The 19,212-nt window shown below is 33.2% G+C and overlaps 2 protein-coding genes across 2 annotated transcripts; one reads left to right on the forward strand and one right to left on the reverse strand.

Moving 5' to 3' along the window:
- Positions 1-516: 516 nt before the first annotated feature.
- On the reverse strand, positions 517-942 carry LOC122507620. The gene has a single exon (XM_043620426.1). The coding sequence runs from the start codon at positions 940-942 to the stop codon at positions 517-519; it is 426 nt and encodes a 141-aa protein (XP_043476361.1).
- A 3,859-nt stretch (positions 943-4,801) lies between these two features.
- On the forward strand, positions 4,802-6,143 carry LOC122507629. Its single transcript, XM_043620438.1, has 3 exons — positions 4,802-5,325; positions 5,590-5,889; positions 6,016-6,143. The coding sequence occupies exons 1-2, from the start codon at positions 5,205-5,207 to the stop codon at positions 5,871-5,873; spliced, it is 405 nt and encodes a 134-aa protein (XP_043476373.1). The 5' UTR covers positions 4,802-5,204; the 3' UTR covers positions 5,874-5,889; positions 6,016-6,143.
- Positions 6,144-19,212: the final 13,069 nt, after the last annotated feature.

A 19,212-nucleotide genomic window follows, 5' to 3' on the forward strand; every position in this document is an offset into this window, starting at 1 on the left:
TAAGAATCAATAAAAAAATGAAAATCGTTTTTTTCGGACCGTAGGTCCTTTTAACTGTCCGTGACACATATGATTAAAACTTATATTAATGCAATATAATTTAAATGTGCAAATCGACCACAATAACTTAACGCAAATGCTAATCAACTAGCAAAGCAATCAAAGATTAATGTTAGCGTAGAATCTTTTTATAAATCAAAACTACTTCCAATACCAGACCTTCACAATGCCAGTGCTAACTGATTTAATATTGATTTATTATTGATTTAATATTGATTCATTATTGATTTATTATTGATTCATTATTGATTCATTAATGATTCATTATTGATTTATCATTGATTCATAGTTGATTCAGTATTGATTTAATCTTAATTAAATTTGGCCGTGTGAAGGTCTGCTGCTGGAAGTAGTTTTGATTTATAGAGAGGTTCTACGCTAACATTAATCTTTGATTGATTTGCTAGTTGATTGACATTTGCGTTAAGTTACTGGGGGTGATTTGCGAATAATAGATTATACATTTCTTTTATCTTCCCAAGTATTGTGAGAATTATCAAAGCCAAGCCATTTGACAAGAACTTTGTTTCCACGTGTCTTGAGAATTTTTTCTACAAGATAAATATCTGAATATTCTACTTTAAGAAGTTCCTCTTCATAGAATCCTCCACTGATGGGTTGGTCCTGGTAATACTTAAGCTTGTAAGTCAATGGTTGAGTTGATACAACTTGATCCACTGTGAATATTTCTGTTGTCCAATTGGGTGTGTATCCTTTCTCAAAAACGTTTTTATATTTGCTTACTCGAACCTTGTCGCTAATTTTATACTTTGGTCGTCTCAAAGGAATTTTTCTCAGCTTCAGGAATCGTTCTTTTAAAATTTCAACGTCTTCTGAAGTAACATCTTTAGGCTTCATTTCAATTGTTCTGTTTTGTATCATTGTATTTGAATATAAGAGTAGGTAATATATCATACCACTCGTAATTTCTTCGTAAACTAAATTGCATCCACATTTTTCTTTTGAGTGTTCGATTAAACTGTTCAACAATAGAAGCCTTCATATTACTGTATGTTGAATACAAATTTATATTATGCTTTTTCATTAATGCTTCAAATTGTGAGTTATAGAATTTTTTTCCTTTGTCACTATGCACGTTTTTTGGTATGCGTTTTTTTTAGCAAATATAGAGTGCATTGCATAAGAAACATCTTTTCCACTTTTACTCTTTACTGGAGCAGCCTAAGCATATTTCAAAAATATGTCTATAACTGTTAGTAAATACTTGAAACCTTTTTTTGAATAAGGTATCATTTCTACTAAATCTGCTTGCCATGTCTCATCAATATCGCGCATTTCAACTCGCCGTCGAGGATAATTTTTTCTAGCCTGGGTATGAAGTTCATTCACAACTGTTATTTTATTGTTGTTCATTCTCGAGAGCACTTAAGCGGGTATCCAGTTCACTAATTGTTTCAGTTGTTCGATAAGATAAGTCGATGTTGGCGATCGACTTTTTTCGACTTCAGCATTCTTTGAAGTAGATTTTTAAATAACAAAAAACATAACCTACAAACGTGAAACCGGCGCTATAGATATATTGTGAATTAAATTTATATAGCGAATTAAATTTAAAAATGCCTCCTAGTGCGGTGTGGTTATACTTTACAAAAATAAACAACGGGACTAAAGTTGAGTGCCAGGAGTGTAAAAAACAACTTAGCTACACTACCGTTCATAAGTATCAGGACGATTACACGCGACTTTATGAAAGAACATTTTTCTAAAAACACATAAATCTTCGTTAGAATTTCAGCTTTAAAATAAGATTTTAAAAAAGGTTAATCCGTCTTCGATATATCATTAAAAAAGTGAAGCCGAGTTTCGACCCATTGGAGCATTGAAATTCAACTGTGACGCCTAGATTCTCGCTCCTCAAGGCTGCGAATAAGAGAGAAAGCAGGGACGAATTCATGCGGGGGAACGATGAACTTTCGAATTTCTTTATATTATTCGTAAAACATTTATTATTCCCTAGTATAAATCCGTCCCTGTTTTCTCTCCCAATCACAGCCGCGCGAAGCTAGAATCGAGTCGTCATAGTTGACTTTCAATGCACCGATCCGTCGCAAACGGCTTTACCCTTTTAATAATAAATCGAAGATGGATTAACCTTTTTTAATTTTCGAAAACTTTTTTTAAACATGAAATTCTAACGAAGATTTCTGTGTTTTTAAAAAAATGTTATCTAAGTTTTTCTAGATTTTTGAAAAAGTTGAAATCAAGAGACGAAAGTGAGAAAATTTGATCATTTTTTTCATTTTTTCCTCACTTTACAAAAAGTTAACGAAATGACTGCATAGATGGCATATTTTACGCAAAATTTAATCAACTTTCTAACCGTATTTATGTTTTTTGTATCTCCTTTTATTTCAGAGATATGATTGAAAAAATGATGGCATGTTTTTTCATAGAGTCGCGTGTAATCGTCCTGATACTCGTGGATGGTAGTGTACAATAAAAGCACATCTTCTTTATCAAATCATCCTTTGTCTGTCCACGCAATTAGTACTAATACTAATAAACAGCCGAAGAAAAGAGTAAGAAATCCTTACTTTTATGAGCCTCTTGACTATAATGAAATGTCAAATGATGAAAATCAATTACAGGTAAGAATAATTTTTTTTTCACAATACAGATTATGTTTTTTTAAATGATGACGATTTTTCTCTAAATGTACAACATTGTAAAAGTAACTGAGAAGCAATTTTTCTTAAAGTTGATAAATCCATTTTAAAAAAATTAAAAAAACACATATAATTAAAATATTAAAATCCTTAGAAATCGACTTATCACTGTTCAATTTAGGCAAAAAAATTTATTACGAAAGAATTTTCAATTTAAAAAATATTTTGGTCTAACCTTGATGATTTTTAATTTCGATCTTTTTATTAGAAAAAATTACCAAAACCTTTAAATTACCTATTACAATAGAATTTAATTTCAAACAGAACGTTTTAAATAGAAAAAATTTTAAAAAATGAATAATTTATTTTAATTTTTATACATTAAAGTTAATTTTTAATGGTTATGTAAGAATTGTCATTTGTTTAAATTTCTCGAAATGACAAAATTTGGATTTATCAGGTTTTGAAAACTTACTCCTAAACTGCTTTTTCACAAAACTTTATTATTTTTCTTTTATCACAAATGCTTTAAAATTTAGGCTAAACGTTCTAAAACAACAAATGAAATCTCCGAAAGCTCTCAAAACGAGGTTACAAGACCTTCTACCTCTGTTTTCTTAGTCTCTTCCTCTAGTAAAGAGTTTCAACGGGGCCCAATGGATGTTTATTTTGACAACGTCGCATCATTTTCTGGTTTTTAATCCTTTCTTTATTAATCCTCTGTCTACTAATTATCCATTTCAAATATGAAGAAAAACTTAATCTTATATTTTATTTTAAATCAATTTTTTTCGTAACTGGAGGAGCAAGGAAAGTACCATCAGAACCTACAGTGACAAAAAAAATAAATTTAAAGTACAAAACATTAAAAAAAACACGTACTAGGAAAATTTTCTTTATCTGATTCTGTCTGCCTGACCACTGACATTTGGACCCAAAAAATTACAATGTGCAGTTACCTTGGCGTTACAGGTCATTATCGTTAAGGTAAATATTCGACATTTATTTTTAATAATTTTGTTAGAAATGTTTGATTTTATTAGTATACATTTAATTTTTTATGTTACAGGAGTTGAAATACGATCTGTTGAAATTGGGGCTAAAGTTTTAAAAGATAGAAAAAACATTCCAAATTTACGAGTGGCCTTACGTGAAATCTGTAACGACTGGGGTCTTATTGATAATCAAATTTCAGCTATTGTCAGCGATGGAGAAAAGGAATATTAAGAGTGCCATTAAGGGGTTACGTACACTTAAGATTTTCAAAAAATCGATTTTTTTAAAAATGCATTTTCTAAAAATATACCATTTCAAAAGTATTCTTTGAAAATTGGAGACAAATCTGACTATTATTTATGGAGATATAGAATTTTGAGTGGAGCCATCTTAGCCGTTACTGTGGTCAGGTGGCGGTATTCAAAACTTTGAACTCGTTTTTCTCAAAACCATGTTTTGGGAGTCGGTGATCACTGTAACTTGAGAACGGCTTTACCGATTGGTTTGAAATTTTTACCACTTATTTGTTATATAATTGGCCGGTACTTGAACGAAGGGTTTTTTTTACAATAATTTTTTTTGTAAAGTCGAAAATGTGAGTAAAAATTTGGTCAAAAAACAATTTTTGACTTTCAACATCTGTCTTTTTTCGAAAAATCAAAATTTTTCAAATCCCTTCGTTCAAGTACCGCATTATATCATTACCTAACGATTTATTCTTCACGATTTGATTTTAGAAAATTTATTTATTTTTATTTAAGGAGCTCACGCAAATGTTCTATCATTCGCATATTTCTTTATATTTATGGACTATAATTTCAGAAAATTTTCTTGAAATATATATATATATATTTTATGTGAAAAAAGATTTGTTATTAATTATTTTAATGTGTGGCCACAAAGAATTCCTAAAAAACAGCTTTTTTTGTGTAGCACATGTTCTTAATGGTATTGCACAAGATTCCATCGGACTACATAAAAATAATATTCCATCTGAAGTAGAAAATTTGTACTATGTCGACGACTTGGAATCAGATAACATTGATTTGATCGAAGATAACCCTGGTTGTAAGCGAAAAAAATGTTACTATCAGTTGTAACGTTATATTTACGTTATCGTCCTATTATTGTTCGCCATTATTACTCAGATTGAATATATCGTAAGTTTTAATATAATTTCAAATTGTAATTCGCGCCTTAGCGCCAAACTTTAACACCAGGCGTCGCGCACGTCATAAATAGCAGACGACAAAAGCACATGTTGCTTTTGCCAGCAAGAAACACTAGATTGGTGTGAACCGCGTACATGAAAACATGCCATTGCGCATTAATTCTTAGTCTATTTATCTAATTATATTTCACTTCCTTGTTCGAAGATATAACACGTAGTACCGCAACTTGTTGCCAGGTGACGCCACTTTTTAGAGACAGATAGAAAAAAGGTTGCCCTTCTGTCTCGTCTGTCCCGTGCTTGTTGTTTTCTTCATTCGTTTCTTGGCGCTGGTTGACGACGCTTTAAAAATGAGTGCTTTAGAACAAAAGAGAGGAGAATTGCAGATTCTAGAACATTGCATGAACAAGGTGTATGCAGAAATCGACACACTAGAGAAGGAAGAAGCAGAGTCACACACAATATCGGAAGGTAAAAATCAGCTTCCCGTTCTTTTATTTTTCTGTTACAGTTTCGAGACAAATTTCATTCCCCCCTCTCCGCCATATTAGTCACAGGTCGAGTCTCAAATATAAAGTTGAGATCACGAACCTTTTATTATCAATAAGTCGATTCTTAGACCGTTGAGTCAAGAACAAGGACTAAGCAAAAATAAATTAATAAAATTTAATTAAAAAAAAAAACAAAAAAACAAAAAAAACAAAAAAAAACAAACAAACAAATTATCAATTTTAGATTCTCCTGGGCCAGAGGAAGAAAAGATGGCGGATGATGAGGAAATTTCGGAACACGAGGAAAAAACTTTCGAACTGGAGGAAGAAATTCTTGACCACGAGGCGGAAACCGTTAGATTTCTTGGCACAGATCCAGCTGGGTTGACTAACCAGGAATTAAAATTAAACGAAGATATCGCTTTGAGGATTAAATCCTGGATCAATAAAGGGTTAAGAGAGAAAGATGAAAAAAAAACTGTAAAAAAATTGTATTCACGGTTGACGCGTTTTGACTTAGCTGCTTAAGCCGTGCGAATTGTTGGTAAGGGCTATTTTTCTTGTTTTGAGTAAATATTGAATAAATATAATAATATTTGGTCAGCAGTAGATTGAAAACAGTAGATCGTCTAGAGTTTAAGATCTTAACGAATATCCAATTGAATTACAGCACTATATAAGTGCGGATCTAATGCCAAGACGTTCGACTCCAAATCCATTTGTTGCATGGGAAAATTTAAAAACTGAATTTATTAACCTACATACTGTGGCGATGACGTTTTTACCAATAATGGCTACATCGGTTCCGTGTGAGCGACTGTTTTCAAACGCAGGGCTCATTTCAAATCAGGTCCGAAATAGATTGTCATCGAAAAATTTAGATAGATTAATATTTCTAGGAAGCATACACGGAAAAAGTTCCGGCAGGTCAGATGTACAGGTTGTGTAAAATTTTCTTCTACATTTATTTTGCACGCCATCTGTGCCAATTTGGATTATCTGACGTGCATTATGTACGTCTGATATCTCGAAATGGCACCTCAGACGTGCAAAATGAAATGTACTGCTGTTGACACTGTCCTCGGCGCATCTAATGTCCCGGAATTTTTTCCGTGTAGATACTGACATGTGGTTTAAGTAAATGCGTTTACTTTTTAATTTTACCTTTTAAAAAAAACTTATTTCTTTATTTTATAACACTTATTAATTACTTTAAATAAGAATTTCGACTTATTAAATGATAAAAAATATTGTAATAAATGTTCTAATAAATTATAATAATAACAAAATCTGAATTGCAATAAATAATTAACTTCATACATAAGACTTGTAACTTTTTTTAAAACCATTTTCCTATTAATTAAAATTTTATTATAAAGTCCAATGTCAATTTTTATTTTATCTTATAAAGAAACCATGAAGAATAGTCAATTATTATGAATTATCTTGTAATTAACTATTGATACTTTATCAGTGCCGATTTTTCAAATAATTCGAAGTTTCTAAAAAATTTGAACAAAGTTGACTTTTGAAAAAGTCGACTTTTGATAGTCGAAAAAAGTCGATAGATTCAAAGTCGACAGTCGACTTTTTGTTTCTCTTTTCCATACCTAAAGTAAGGCACTAGCTTCATGCAATTAACGCACTTCGTGTTTTATCATACCTTGTACAAGTTTTCAATTGACATCGTCGTTTTCTTCTTTAGCGTTAGGAAGATTACAGAGTTTTCTTCCTTCAACGTCGAAGTTCCCTTGAGAATTGGATTTAAAACCAACTCCAGAAGGCCCTCGTCTTGCTGTTTCTCTTTGATAGAGAGGGTGTCCAAACCCATCAATGCTCATTATTGAAATGAATGATATTTGCTATAACACATCTTAATATATAATTGTGGCTTCATTTAGTTTCTCAATAATAGACATGATTTTATTATTGTGACTAGTATTTATAGCAGCTTGAGAAGGCATTAATAGTATAAGACGGTTAACCCCTTCGCAGTCAACACCAAAATCTCATAAGTGGGCTCAAAATGTCGACACTAAAATTTGCGCAAACGAGATCCAATGTGGCGGACAAGAAAATTAAAAATCGACTGAATTTACTTGAAACTTGTTACTCAAGGGTTTTTGAGGTCGCTGATTACAAATCCGATATCAGATTTTGAAAATTCAAAATGGCGGATCTAATATGGCGGATACCATTTTTTAAAATTCATCGGATTCACTTGAAACTTTTTACTCGGGGGTTTTCAGGGTCGCTGATTACCAAACCGATTTCAGATTTTAAAAATTCAAAATGGCAGATCCAATATAGCAGACGAAATTTTCTAATATTCATTGGATTCATTTGAAACTCGTTACTAGAGGGTTTTCGCTGATTACGAAAAACTTTTGAAACGATAATAAATACAAAATTTTCCCCTGCAGTCAGCTGTTTAGTATTTTTTTTATTTTGTTTATACACCTGTCTTCAGCCTTACATACTTGGCTATACAAGTGTCTCTTTACAAATTTTGTTTTTACAATATTTCTTATATACATTTTCTTAATACTAAATTTTGCGCCTACAGAGCGACTTGAAAATAAGGAGTACTCGCATTTGGCTGGACCACCCGCCTAATAGGTTTTCTCGCCAGTGGAGAGGGAAACTGTAGAAAACCTCTCCTGGGTACAACCGGTTTATCGACAGTCGAATTCTAATGGTGTAACCGGACAATAATCGACGGTGCACATCATTATACTTCGACGTCAAACCTCCCGCTCAGATTGTCTCACGTGCCGGAAAAATACCAAGCCAAATGGGCGCGAACCAAGGGTACTTACCATTGGTCCTTAAACGACCGCCAAGCGAGGCATCTATCCGACTGAGCCAATCTGTCGGTCTACGTTACTACTCCTTTATTTATTTTGTTTTTTAATATTTTTTTTGTTTGTTCTTATATTGGATCTGACATTTTTTAAACCGATATTACATTTTTAATCTACGACATCAATAAATCCTAAGTAACAACTTTTAAGTAAATCTGATAAATTTTTTAAAATGGCGCCAGCCATATTCGAACCGCCACATTGTATTTTAGAAATCTGATGCTAGATTCGTAATCAGCGACCCCAAAAACAGCAGAGTAACGAGTTTTAAATGAATCGGACGAGTTTTTAAAAATGTCGTCCGCTATATTGGATCCGCCATTTTGAATTTTTAAAATCTGAAATCGGATTCGTAATCAGCGATCCTAAAAACCCCCAAGTAAAAAGTTTCAAGTGAATCTGATGAATTTTAGTAAATGTCGTCCGCTATTTTGGATCCGCCATTTTGAATTTTTAAAATCTGAAATCGGTTTCGTAATCAGCGACCCCGAAAACCCCTGAGTAACAAGTTAGAAGTGCGTCCGATGAATTTTTGAAAATGTCTGCCATATTGGATCCGCCATTTTGAATTTTCAAATTCTGATATCGGATTTGTAATCAGCTACCCCTAAAACCGCTGAGTAACAAGTTTTAAGTGATTCCGATGAATTTTTAAAAATGTCGTCTGCCATATTGGATCCGCCATTTTGAATTTTAAAAATCTGCAAACGGATTCGTAATAAACGACCCCGAAAACCCCCGAGTATCAATTTGTGGACAAATCTGTGTGTTTTTGTAGCCAAAAATCTGCTTGCGTCTATACACGTCATCGACAGTTTGAGCCCACCTGCACCATGACGTGTATACACGTCATCGACTGCCAAGGGGTTAACCAACACATTTGGATCATCCTAATAGATATATTCTCGTTAAAATTTTTGGTTGTAATAATAAAAGGTAATGAACTACAACTTACAGATGCCTGTTTGGTAGGTGTTCGAGAGAAGAATTGAGATATAAAATTCAAATACTTTTAGCTCTTATCCGTACGTATAGATTCAGAGGAACTATACTTCTTTTTGTGTGCATTACTAGCAATAAGAATCTCTTTATAGCTCCTTTAATAATCTTCACTTAAAAGTGATCTGGTATTTTTACTTTTAAATGAAAGTTCAAGTAATCCAGGTGTTTGCAGATATCGTTTATCACCAATTTTAACAAACTGATCTTCAAGAGATATTGGTGAATCACCAATCATAAGTGACCCATCATTGAGCTCACGTACCCCATATGTTGAATGTAAACATTGCTTTCTATTATGATTTAACAAGTATAGAAGTTTATTACTTATTTTATCATCAGTCGGAGATTTTTCAGTTTCACTAAAAACATTTAAAGGATGATGTTATATTTATAGTGTTACAAAGCTATCAAATCCTTTTCTATATCTTCCATCATTTTAATTAGAGTCCCTATCAATTACTACAAAGCCATACTTGTCTGAATTCCAAAATGTTGAACATAGATAGTTCTCGAAATTGATTAAATATCATGTCAGTATTAACGTGGTCATCATGAACAGGCCTTAAATTTTTCTCATCTTGACAAAAAAGAACGAGTAAATTAACATTATCACGTACTAAATGTTTAGGAATGCGGGCATGCGTTTGACAAAGATAAAAACAATCAACATGCCTACCCATACAAAAGAATGCCTTTACATTATCTTGCTTCTCACAAGCAATGTCATCAAATATAAATATTGAATTCCGTTTTCCATCTTTAGGAGTGATGACTTTTTCATGCTCACTGAACGGTAAGTACTCTAATCCATCAACATTAAAGAAAGCAGTACATTTGTCTTTCCACAATTTGCTGTTCCACAAAAAATAGCTCGAATACTACTTGATAATAACAAGCTACCATGACGTTTCACTTTCTTCTCTTGTTGTTGAACAATCTGTGACTTAACTGTCACAGAGTAAGTAATGATTATACATCATCGCTCTTGAGGAAAAGGTTTATTTAACAAGCATATAAACAAGTTACCATTTGAACTACATTTGCCAGGTTATCAAATTGTGGACCAGGCACAAAGTTAGCAAAACGTCTAGCACGAGGTGATCCAGGTGTTAATCCATTAGACGCCGCTTGTAAAGAGCACGATATTGTATACTCCAAAAATCGAGAAGACGTTGAAGCAAGAAACAATAACAAACGCTATGAAAGCAAAATCAAAATTTGGAATGAGAGTAAAGAAGAAGACGAAATCAAAAAATCGAGTAAATCTAAGGAAAATTGTGGATGCTGCCAGAAAATCAATAATTCCTGGTAATGATACACGTTCAACAATAAAGTCAGCTATTGATACAGCTAGAAAAGCTGTAAGGAAAGCAGCTGGTAGAGAAAAAGTTTTAACACCTCGTATTCTATTTGTTCCATCAAAAGTTTGTGGTAGCCATTAACTCCAATTTTTGTTGGGCTAAGTGCACTTAGGACTTCATTTAAAACCCTATGTTAAAAGACAAGGTATTAAAAGACGATGTAAAAAAAAGTTTAAAGCTACCTCAACGAGCACTTTCTGATCTAGATTTACTTAAATATGCTAAAGAAATGAAAATTCCTCATTTTCGAGGTGTTTTCATGCGAAATGAACTACCTATAAGAGGACCTCGAAAAAATGAATCAGCCATTATTAATTTAGATGATAAAGATGGTTCTGGAATTAATTGGGTTGCATATACAAAAGTTAATTACAAAGTAGTATATTTTGACAGTTTTGGTAATCTTCAACCACCCTATGAACTTGTCAATTAGATTACAATACTTTAATACAGTATAATCATCAAAATTATCAAGATTATAATAGCTTTAAATGTGGTCATTTATGTCTGAAATTCTTATGCGGACGACTCGAAACAACTCCAAAATATATTCTATATAAATGATAGTAAGTCATTTCACCTAACATCAGTTGATAAAAAGTCATCAGCATGGAAGAATCTTTTACTCTGACTATCTCAAGGAACTCATCTACCTTAGAGGCAGAATATTTTCCTCCGATAGAATTATTATCTAATAAAAATTATGTACTTGGCTTAGTCGAATTACTAATTTTCAATTCAATTTTTAATATCGATAAAGGTAAAAATAAATTTTATATTGGTGATAAAGTGATTACTATACCCCCTGGAAGTTATGAAATTGAAGATCTTGAAAAATATATTCAAAACTCTATTGAAAATAGATCTGAAATTGTAAGAATCAACCAAACAATAATACTTTACGTAGTGAAATAACAAGCAGCCTTAAAGTTAGTTTTGAACAAAACGATTCAATTGGTGGAATATTAGGATTTACTTCACGAATATTATTGACAGCTAATAAGCCTCATACGTCAGATGTACCAGTAGCCATTTTTAACGTACATGCTATCAGAATTGAATGTAACATTACTACTGGTGCATACATAAATAATGAAAAGGTGCACACAATTCACGAATTGTATTTCCTAGCTGTTAAATGAGATTCGTTATGAATGAAATGGTGTTGAAATTGATCGCTCTAAAAATGTTGGTATTACAACCACAATGAAAAATATAATTTCTCAAACACCTAATCAAATGATTTACTCTGAAAATGCTGGTTATCTACCTTATGATGATGCTGGATATTTTGATGTAAATATTCCACTAAGTATGATTATTGGTTTTGCTGAAGACTATCGAAAGATTGTTTTAAATGCAAAATATGAACTTATTTTTGCAAGATATCGTACTGATCTAAATGCTGTAGTAAACATTGAAGCAGCTGAGCGTGAAGAATTTAGAATTATTATTAATAAAGTTGAATGGTTGATTCCATATTTAATGGTAAATGATCGACAAAAAATTGAATTGTTGAAATTCATTGAAAAAGACTCACTTATAATAAAGAGTTCTAGATCATGGGATTTGTATGAGTAGCCTATGATTCCTGCCTCTCAAAAGCAAGTGTGGACTGTAAAAACTTCAACACAAGTTAAAAAAACCACGATATGTTTTTCTTGGTTTTTAAACAAATTGAAAAGAAGATCAAAGAAGGTATGCAAATTTGTTTGATACCTGCAATATTATCAATGTTAAACTTTTCTTTAACTTACAGTACTATCCTTATGGAAATTTAAATTCTACTCAAAACAAATTTTTCATACTATATGAAATGTATTGTAATTTTCAACCGTCCTATTATGGAAAAGAATCTGAACCTTATACACTAGAAATAACTTTAAAGATTATGCACCATAGGCTCAAAACAAAACGAATTTCTAAAACAAGCAACTGTAGATGTGCGATTGGAATTCGAAGCAAATGAAAATTTTCTTGCCAATACAGCTGCATATTGATTTATAATTCTCGACCGCATTATACAGTATATACCAATCAGCGGCGTTGTTGAAAAAGTAACGTGGTTGGTAGAAATATTGACCGATCATAAACGACGTCGGTTGTGGGGGTATTTGGAGTAATGTGGGAAAGGCTATAAAGAGAGAATCTCTCTAAGGCTTAAGACATTATTCTACTTCGGACACCATGGTGTACGTCGTAGATATTCAGTGCTTCAAAAGACTTTACAACGAGTTTCGTATCAAAGAGTTGGCGATTCTACCCCTTCAACAAGATGCTCATCCATTTGTGTACATTTACAAAATAATAGAATGTAAAACAAATAATAATTAAATGTACACTAGCGGCAGAAATTGTGCGACCGCTAACACCTCGAGCTATTAAAAAACACACCCGCACAGAAACAGTGATAACTCTAAAAAATGAAGCTAGATACTTTTTTTTAAATTGCATTGGAAAGCTTATTAAATTTCCAATGAAATGACACTATTTTCATTTTTTTGCATAAATAGGAAGCGAGATATCATGTTATAAACACAAAAAATAATTCTATTTTTTTAGAATTTCTTACCCTGACTTTGAATCCTGGCAACATTTAGAAAAGTTGATGAAAAAATTGCTACTTTCACAGACTATTCCTTGTAATCTAAGATTTAAATAGAGTCCAAGAACAGCAAAAAATATTAACGGGTTTCCAAGATATTACAAAAAGAGTCAGACCGCGCGAAGCAGAATTTTCAATCATTGATTTCTCTAATTCGCCGATGAGACAATTGAGTGTCTGTGAAAAAAAGTGTCGAAAATGAATTTTACCAAGTACATTCTCACTGGAATCCACTTTTTAATTTAATTTATTATATAATGATATTTAAAAAGTAGATCATAGTAAGAATGTACTTGGTAAAATTTATTTTTGATACTTTTTTCACAACCACGCAATTAACTCAACGGCGAATTACAGAAATCAATAATTGAAAATTTTGCTTCGCACGGTCTTTTTGTAATATCTTGCGAACCCGTTAATATTTTTTGCTGTTCTCGGTCTCTATTTAAAGCTTAGATTACAAGGAACAGTCTGTGAAAGTAGCAATTTTTTCATTAACTTTTCTAAAGCCAAGATTCAAAGTCAGGGTAAGAAATTCCGAAAAAAATAGAATGATTTTTTGTGTTTATAACATGATATCTTGCTTCCTATTGATGCAATACAAATGAAAGTAGTGTCATTTTATAATATGCACCTTTAGCTCTTTTTACCTTAAAAATATACCACATGCAAATTATATGAAATAAAATTTAAGAAAACTAAAAAAACATGTGTAAATAGAAAACAGAAATTTTTTAAATCAGCTTAACATGATAGGGAAATAACAATTTTGTAAGAAATTCGTTGAAACAAATAAATTAAATATCATGTTAATGTGAGAAGAATTAAAAAAGCATGCAAAAAATCAGTAAAATGCAGCAAAAAAACTAGAAAAGACATTTAAACTGAGTAAAAAATTTAACTAGCGCCTCTTTTTCGAAGACACTGTTGCCATTGCTTTTAATAACCGTCCGAAGAGGTCTAGCAGCAATCTCTATTGCTCGTCGTCGAGCTGCTTCTGGTCTAGCAACATGTGCTCGTCTCGGTGCTGGCACATGCCGTGGAACTGGTTCTGGTCTAGCAACCTGTGCTCGTCTCTCTGCTGGCATAGGGCGTGGAGCTTGTGCCAGAACCACCATCCTTGGGTTACTTTAGACACGGATCCACGGAGCTGGTTCTGGTCTACACCCAGAGAAATGGTATATTTGTCTCAGAACCAACTAGACTTTTTATTTGTTTGAAATAAATTTTATTTGGTTTAAATAAAATTTTATTTATCTCAAATATATGTTTTATTTGTGTCGAATAAAATTTTTATTTAAAAGAAATAAAAAGTCTAGTTGGTTCTAAGACAAATATACGTTTATTTAACTCAAATAAAATATATATTTGGTTTAAATAATATTTTTCTCTGGGTGTAGCAACCTGTACTTGTCTCGGCGCTGGCACAGGGCATGGAGCTGATTCTGGTCTAGCAACCTGTGCTGGCACAGGGCTTGGAGCTGATTCTGGTCTAGCAACCTGTGCTGGCACAGGGCGTGGAGCTGGATTTCCAATTAAGTGATTGTTAACTTGAACTGGCTATTCTGCTAACAATAACATTGCCTCAGCTCCATTCAATAATACTTTTAGATGATTATCATCCATTTCCAAGACTTCATTAACGAAATCATCTGGAAGTATAGGTAATACTTAATGATCATTTCTCTGATCTACGTAGGCAGGTGAAATGTCCCAACAGTTTGGCCTAGGTATCTCTAACAGACAAAAATATTCGATTATTGACTTTTCGAGTTATATTAGTCATTAATATGTTTAAATATAGAAAAAATTAGTTTATTTAAACATTAACATCTTCTAAAAAATATAATATACATAACAAAAGTATATTCTAGTATTTATTTTTCTTATTCATCTTATATGTCTTTAAGCTGGACCAACTATTAGAACTCTATTTTTCAAACCAAAACTTCTCCGGACTTCTTTTTGACTGTACTGAGGTTGCAAGGGCATAAATCTTTTTTAGCAATTGGATAAATGAAAGAATATTCGCTTTTTATTGCCTCCCAGGTTTCTAGAGGATTCGGGCTATTTAAACGACATACCGGTGGGCTATCTACAAATGTTCTTTTTTTCATCCTTTAATTACTTGTTTTACCGGTAACTTTGCACTGAGAGACCTTTGGGTCAGCAGCAGACTTTCGATAGGTTGCTGCGGTACAATTTTGGGCGCGTGACAGTCCAAAAGTTGTTCAGCTGTAAACCAAAGGCGGCATCCCCACTACTTCGGTGAGCTGCTCACCGAAATTTTGCACTGTCACGCACCCAAAATTGTACCGCAGCGCACCGAAACCATAGTGGAGCTGCTGTCACATACGTTGTTTCGCTACAGTCCCAAAGGTTTCTCAGTGTGGTAATCAAAGTTTATGAATTTCCGCGACATGGTTTATTATATTGGTTGGGCTATTATTGTAGTTTAGTACAATATTGCACGACTTGCATTTTACTTTTGAGCCATTTTCTACTTTAGAAAAATGCTCCCATGCCGCACTAGGAGCCATTTTCCCTTGTTTTTGTAAAAAACATTTATATTAAATTTCAAAAGAAAAACCAACCGGAGCGTATGCCTGCGCAAGCAGCAATAAGATTAACAGAGAAATTCAATTAGAGTGAAAGTGACAGAGAATTTCGACTAATCGACAGGAATATTCGATTTTTCTAAACAATCGAAATTCCGTATTCGACTACCTACATAGTTATTGTCTAATCAAAGCTGATAATCAATTTCAGTCGATAATCGAAATCGACTTCATAATCCCTAAGTTTGGCCTTGCTACAAATAAATCTGGTATTTGTAATTTGAGAAAAAAGAATTTGAGAAAAAATAGAAAGCTTTTGAGGTTATATATTTATATTAATTGAAAAAAGAATTTGAGAATAAAATATAGAGCTTTTAAAGTTACATCTTTATATTAATTGAAAAAAAGATAAAATGTTTGATAAATGTTTGACATGTAGAAAGGCCGGTTTATGCCGCACAAGGTTTTACCAATTTATGAATGCCTGTTTAGTCTGAGTTTAGGTTGTCTTAAAACATGGTGGCTGTATCTCAGGGGCGTCATAATCAAAGTAGAAGAAGAAGACGAGCCACGCGTGGAGAAAGCCGAGACGCGACAGGTGTCCTGTACTTTCGCCATCATTACGAAAATTGTTACTTATCGCGCCGGTACAGTAGTCCGTCGTTACAAATAATTTTCCGTTTTGTTGGTTTGAGTTTGTTTTTTTTAGTTTTTCCGAGTTGCCGAAGAGTTTAGAGTGTTACGAGGTAGAGCGTGAAGCTCAAGAATTGTTAACAATAATAAATTGTGAGTTACAAGAATTGTATGTAAAGTTCTAGTTTTACCTTTCCTTTAAAACTTTGGATTAAGCCGACATTCTCTGAGGAGATAGCCGCCGAATAGCCGAAACACAAGAAAAACGAGGAAGCCAGAGAAGTGATCGTCGTCGGTAAGTCGATTTGCTGATATTGTGCCAGTCGTGTCTCGCCGTTGGCATTCTCTGCTTGCCAATCGTTCGAGAGGAATTTTCTCTGAGTAAGAGAGTAAATTCAGAGGAGTTGATTTTGTTGTTAGTCGAGCTGAGTAAAAGTTTATTAATTTAGCTTCAAAAATTAATTGGCGCCTGGCGGCGAAATTTATTTATTTAAATTTCATATTATTACACTGGGTTACAAAAAAATGGTCATGTCGTGTTTATTTAAAATTTACTGTGTTTATTGAAAGTTTAGGTGTCACAGAATAAGAATATACCAGAAAAACTTTTTTTCATTCGGTCATTCCCTTAAAAAACGAGTTTAAAGTCTCAAAAAACCGTATTTTTAGCACTTTTTGAGGCAGCGTAACAAGAAAATGCAACATGATAAAAATCTCTACAAAAGCTTAAATAAAAGCTTAAACCTTCAACTTTAAGGCTCAGAACTGAAAAGTACTTAAAGAAGCACTGAAAACCTGCAGTCACTATCTGAAATTATCAAAAAAGCTGGGTTAGGTAGCACTTGGTAAAAATCGATTTCCCTAACCGGATTCGGTTGCAAATTGTTATTTTAGGTTTTTTGAGGTTTCTAATGACGAATTGGAACTTAGATTTAAAAAATTTCAAAGTGGCGGACTCAATTTTTTAAAATTATCAACGCAAATTTTGAAAAATTGAGTGAATTCATTATTTTCAGTCCGCCATTTTGAAATTTTTTAAATCTAAGTTCCAATTCGTCATTAGAAACCTCAAAAAACTTCAAGTAACAAGTTGCAACCGAATCCGCTTAAGGAAATCGATTTTTACCAATTGCTTCCTGTTCTAGCTTTTTTGACAATTTCAGGTAGCGACTGCTTGATTAAGGAGGTTTTTATTGATTATTTAAGTACTTTTCAGTTCTGAGCCTCAAAGTTGAAGGTTTAAGCTTTTATTTAAGCTCTTGTAGAGATTTTTATCATGTTGCGTTTTCTTGTTACGCTGCCTCAAAAAGTGCTAAAAATACGGTTTTTGACACTTTAAACTCGTTTTTTTAAGGGAATGACCGAATGAAAAAATGTTTTACTGGTATATTCTTATTCAGTGACACCTAAACTTTCAATAATCACAGGAAACTTTAAATAAACACGATATGACCATTTTTTTGTAACCCAGTGTTATTGTTGAAAGCGTCGGATTTTGCCTGACGTAAAGCAGAAATTTGGACTAAAATTAAATTAGTTTCAAATCATACGTCACAAAATTTGGCGCCCAACGTGGGGCCAGGCTCGAACCGAGACACGACTATAAATTATTTATTTGCCACTGTGTTGTAAAAATTTGCCAGAATTCTGAACTTCAATTTGCCAAAGCCGACAAGCTTCTTGTCAATAGCCGAGAGTTCAGAATTCAATAGCCAAAAGCCGAAATTTTTGAATTTTCAATTTGCCAGAGTTAGACATTTTTTTTGCCAGAAAATTCAAAAATTTAATTTGCCAGATGCCAGAGTGTTAAAATTTATTTTGCCAATGCCAGAATTTATTTATTCATAAAGTTATGAGTAAATTACTGCCAACACTTGTGTAAAATAAATTTTTGGAGTGTCTTTGCCATTAAATTTGAAAATTTCTTTTTCTTTTGAGACTGTAAAAATTCCTGCCGTGATAAAAATTGAAATCAACAATTAAATTTTTTTTGTCGGAAGCCAGATTTATGAGAAAATTCCGAGCAAAACTCCCAACAAATTTGTGCAAAATCAAAAATTTTCTGAAAATTTTATGCCGAGCACATGTTAGACCGGAAATAAAATTTGAATTAGTCACGTGACTGCAAATAGTGCGCCGGACGGTCGAGAGAAACGACGCGCTGGGATATTTGAAATTTTAACAGCCGAGAGAAAGTTTGCGCGCGCCAGGAAAAGTGGCTCAGTAGTAGTAGTAATAGCGGCTACATACAGAGAGAGTACGAGAAGAAGAGAGAGAGGGAGAGTCGAGTCACCAGTCCGCCAGAAAAATAAAATTTTTAAAAGGGGGCCCTCCTTGAATAGGTACGTTCTAGCTTTCAAGACAGCACAGGGCCGTGTATACTAAATGTGCACCCCCCTGAAAATTTAATATTATTCGAACTTAGAAATATTTTTGATTCTTTAAAATGGCAAAGGCAATTAGCGATATGCAGGACAACAAGAGACGCATGAGCGAATTAATTGAAGTACCATGCGTAAGCCGAGCATAGGAAAAAATTAAAATCATGCAAGTTGTCCAAGTAGTGACGAATTTATTGAGACACCAATTGTGTATCAGTTGTTCGCCACAAGTTTTGAAGGTGAGACTATTGCGAGCCGAAATGAGATTAGCCCTAAATGATGGTAGTGACGTGTCATTTAGCGATCGATATGACTTGGGAAATTCCGGCAAAATCTTTTTGGTGGAAGCTTTCCCAGAGCCAGAGATGGAAAAATTTCCATTCGTAAATTATCGCAGGGGTGGCTAGATGTCATCGGCAGATGACGGAGAATCAGACAGTGGGGCGAGTCAGGTTATCGAGCG

This window comes from Leptopilina heterotoma, unplaced genomic scaffold (genome assembly GCF_015476425.1).
Source record: "Leptopilina heterotoma isolate Lh14 unplaced genomic scaffold, ASM1547642v1 Lhet_488, whole genome shotgun sequence".
NCBI lineage: Eukaryota > Metazoa > Arthropoda > Insecta > Hymenoptera > Figitidae > Leptopilina > Leptopilina heterotoma.

Coding starts and splice junctions, on each gene's coding strand:
- LOC122507620 (XM_043620426.1), bottom strand. CDS start 942: ATGATACAAAACAGAACAATTGAAATGAAGCCTAAAGATGTTACTTCA.
- LOC122507629 (XM_043620438.1), top strand. CDS start 5,205: ATGAGTGCTTTAGAACAAAAGAGAGGAGAATTGCAGATTCTAGAACAT. Junction 5,326..5,589: donor GTCACACACAATATCGGAAG/GTAAAAATCAGC, acceptor TATCAATTTTAG/ATTCTCCTGGGCCAGAGGAA.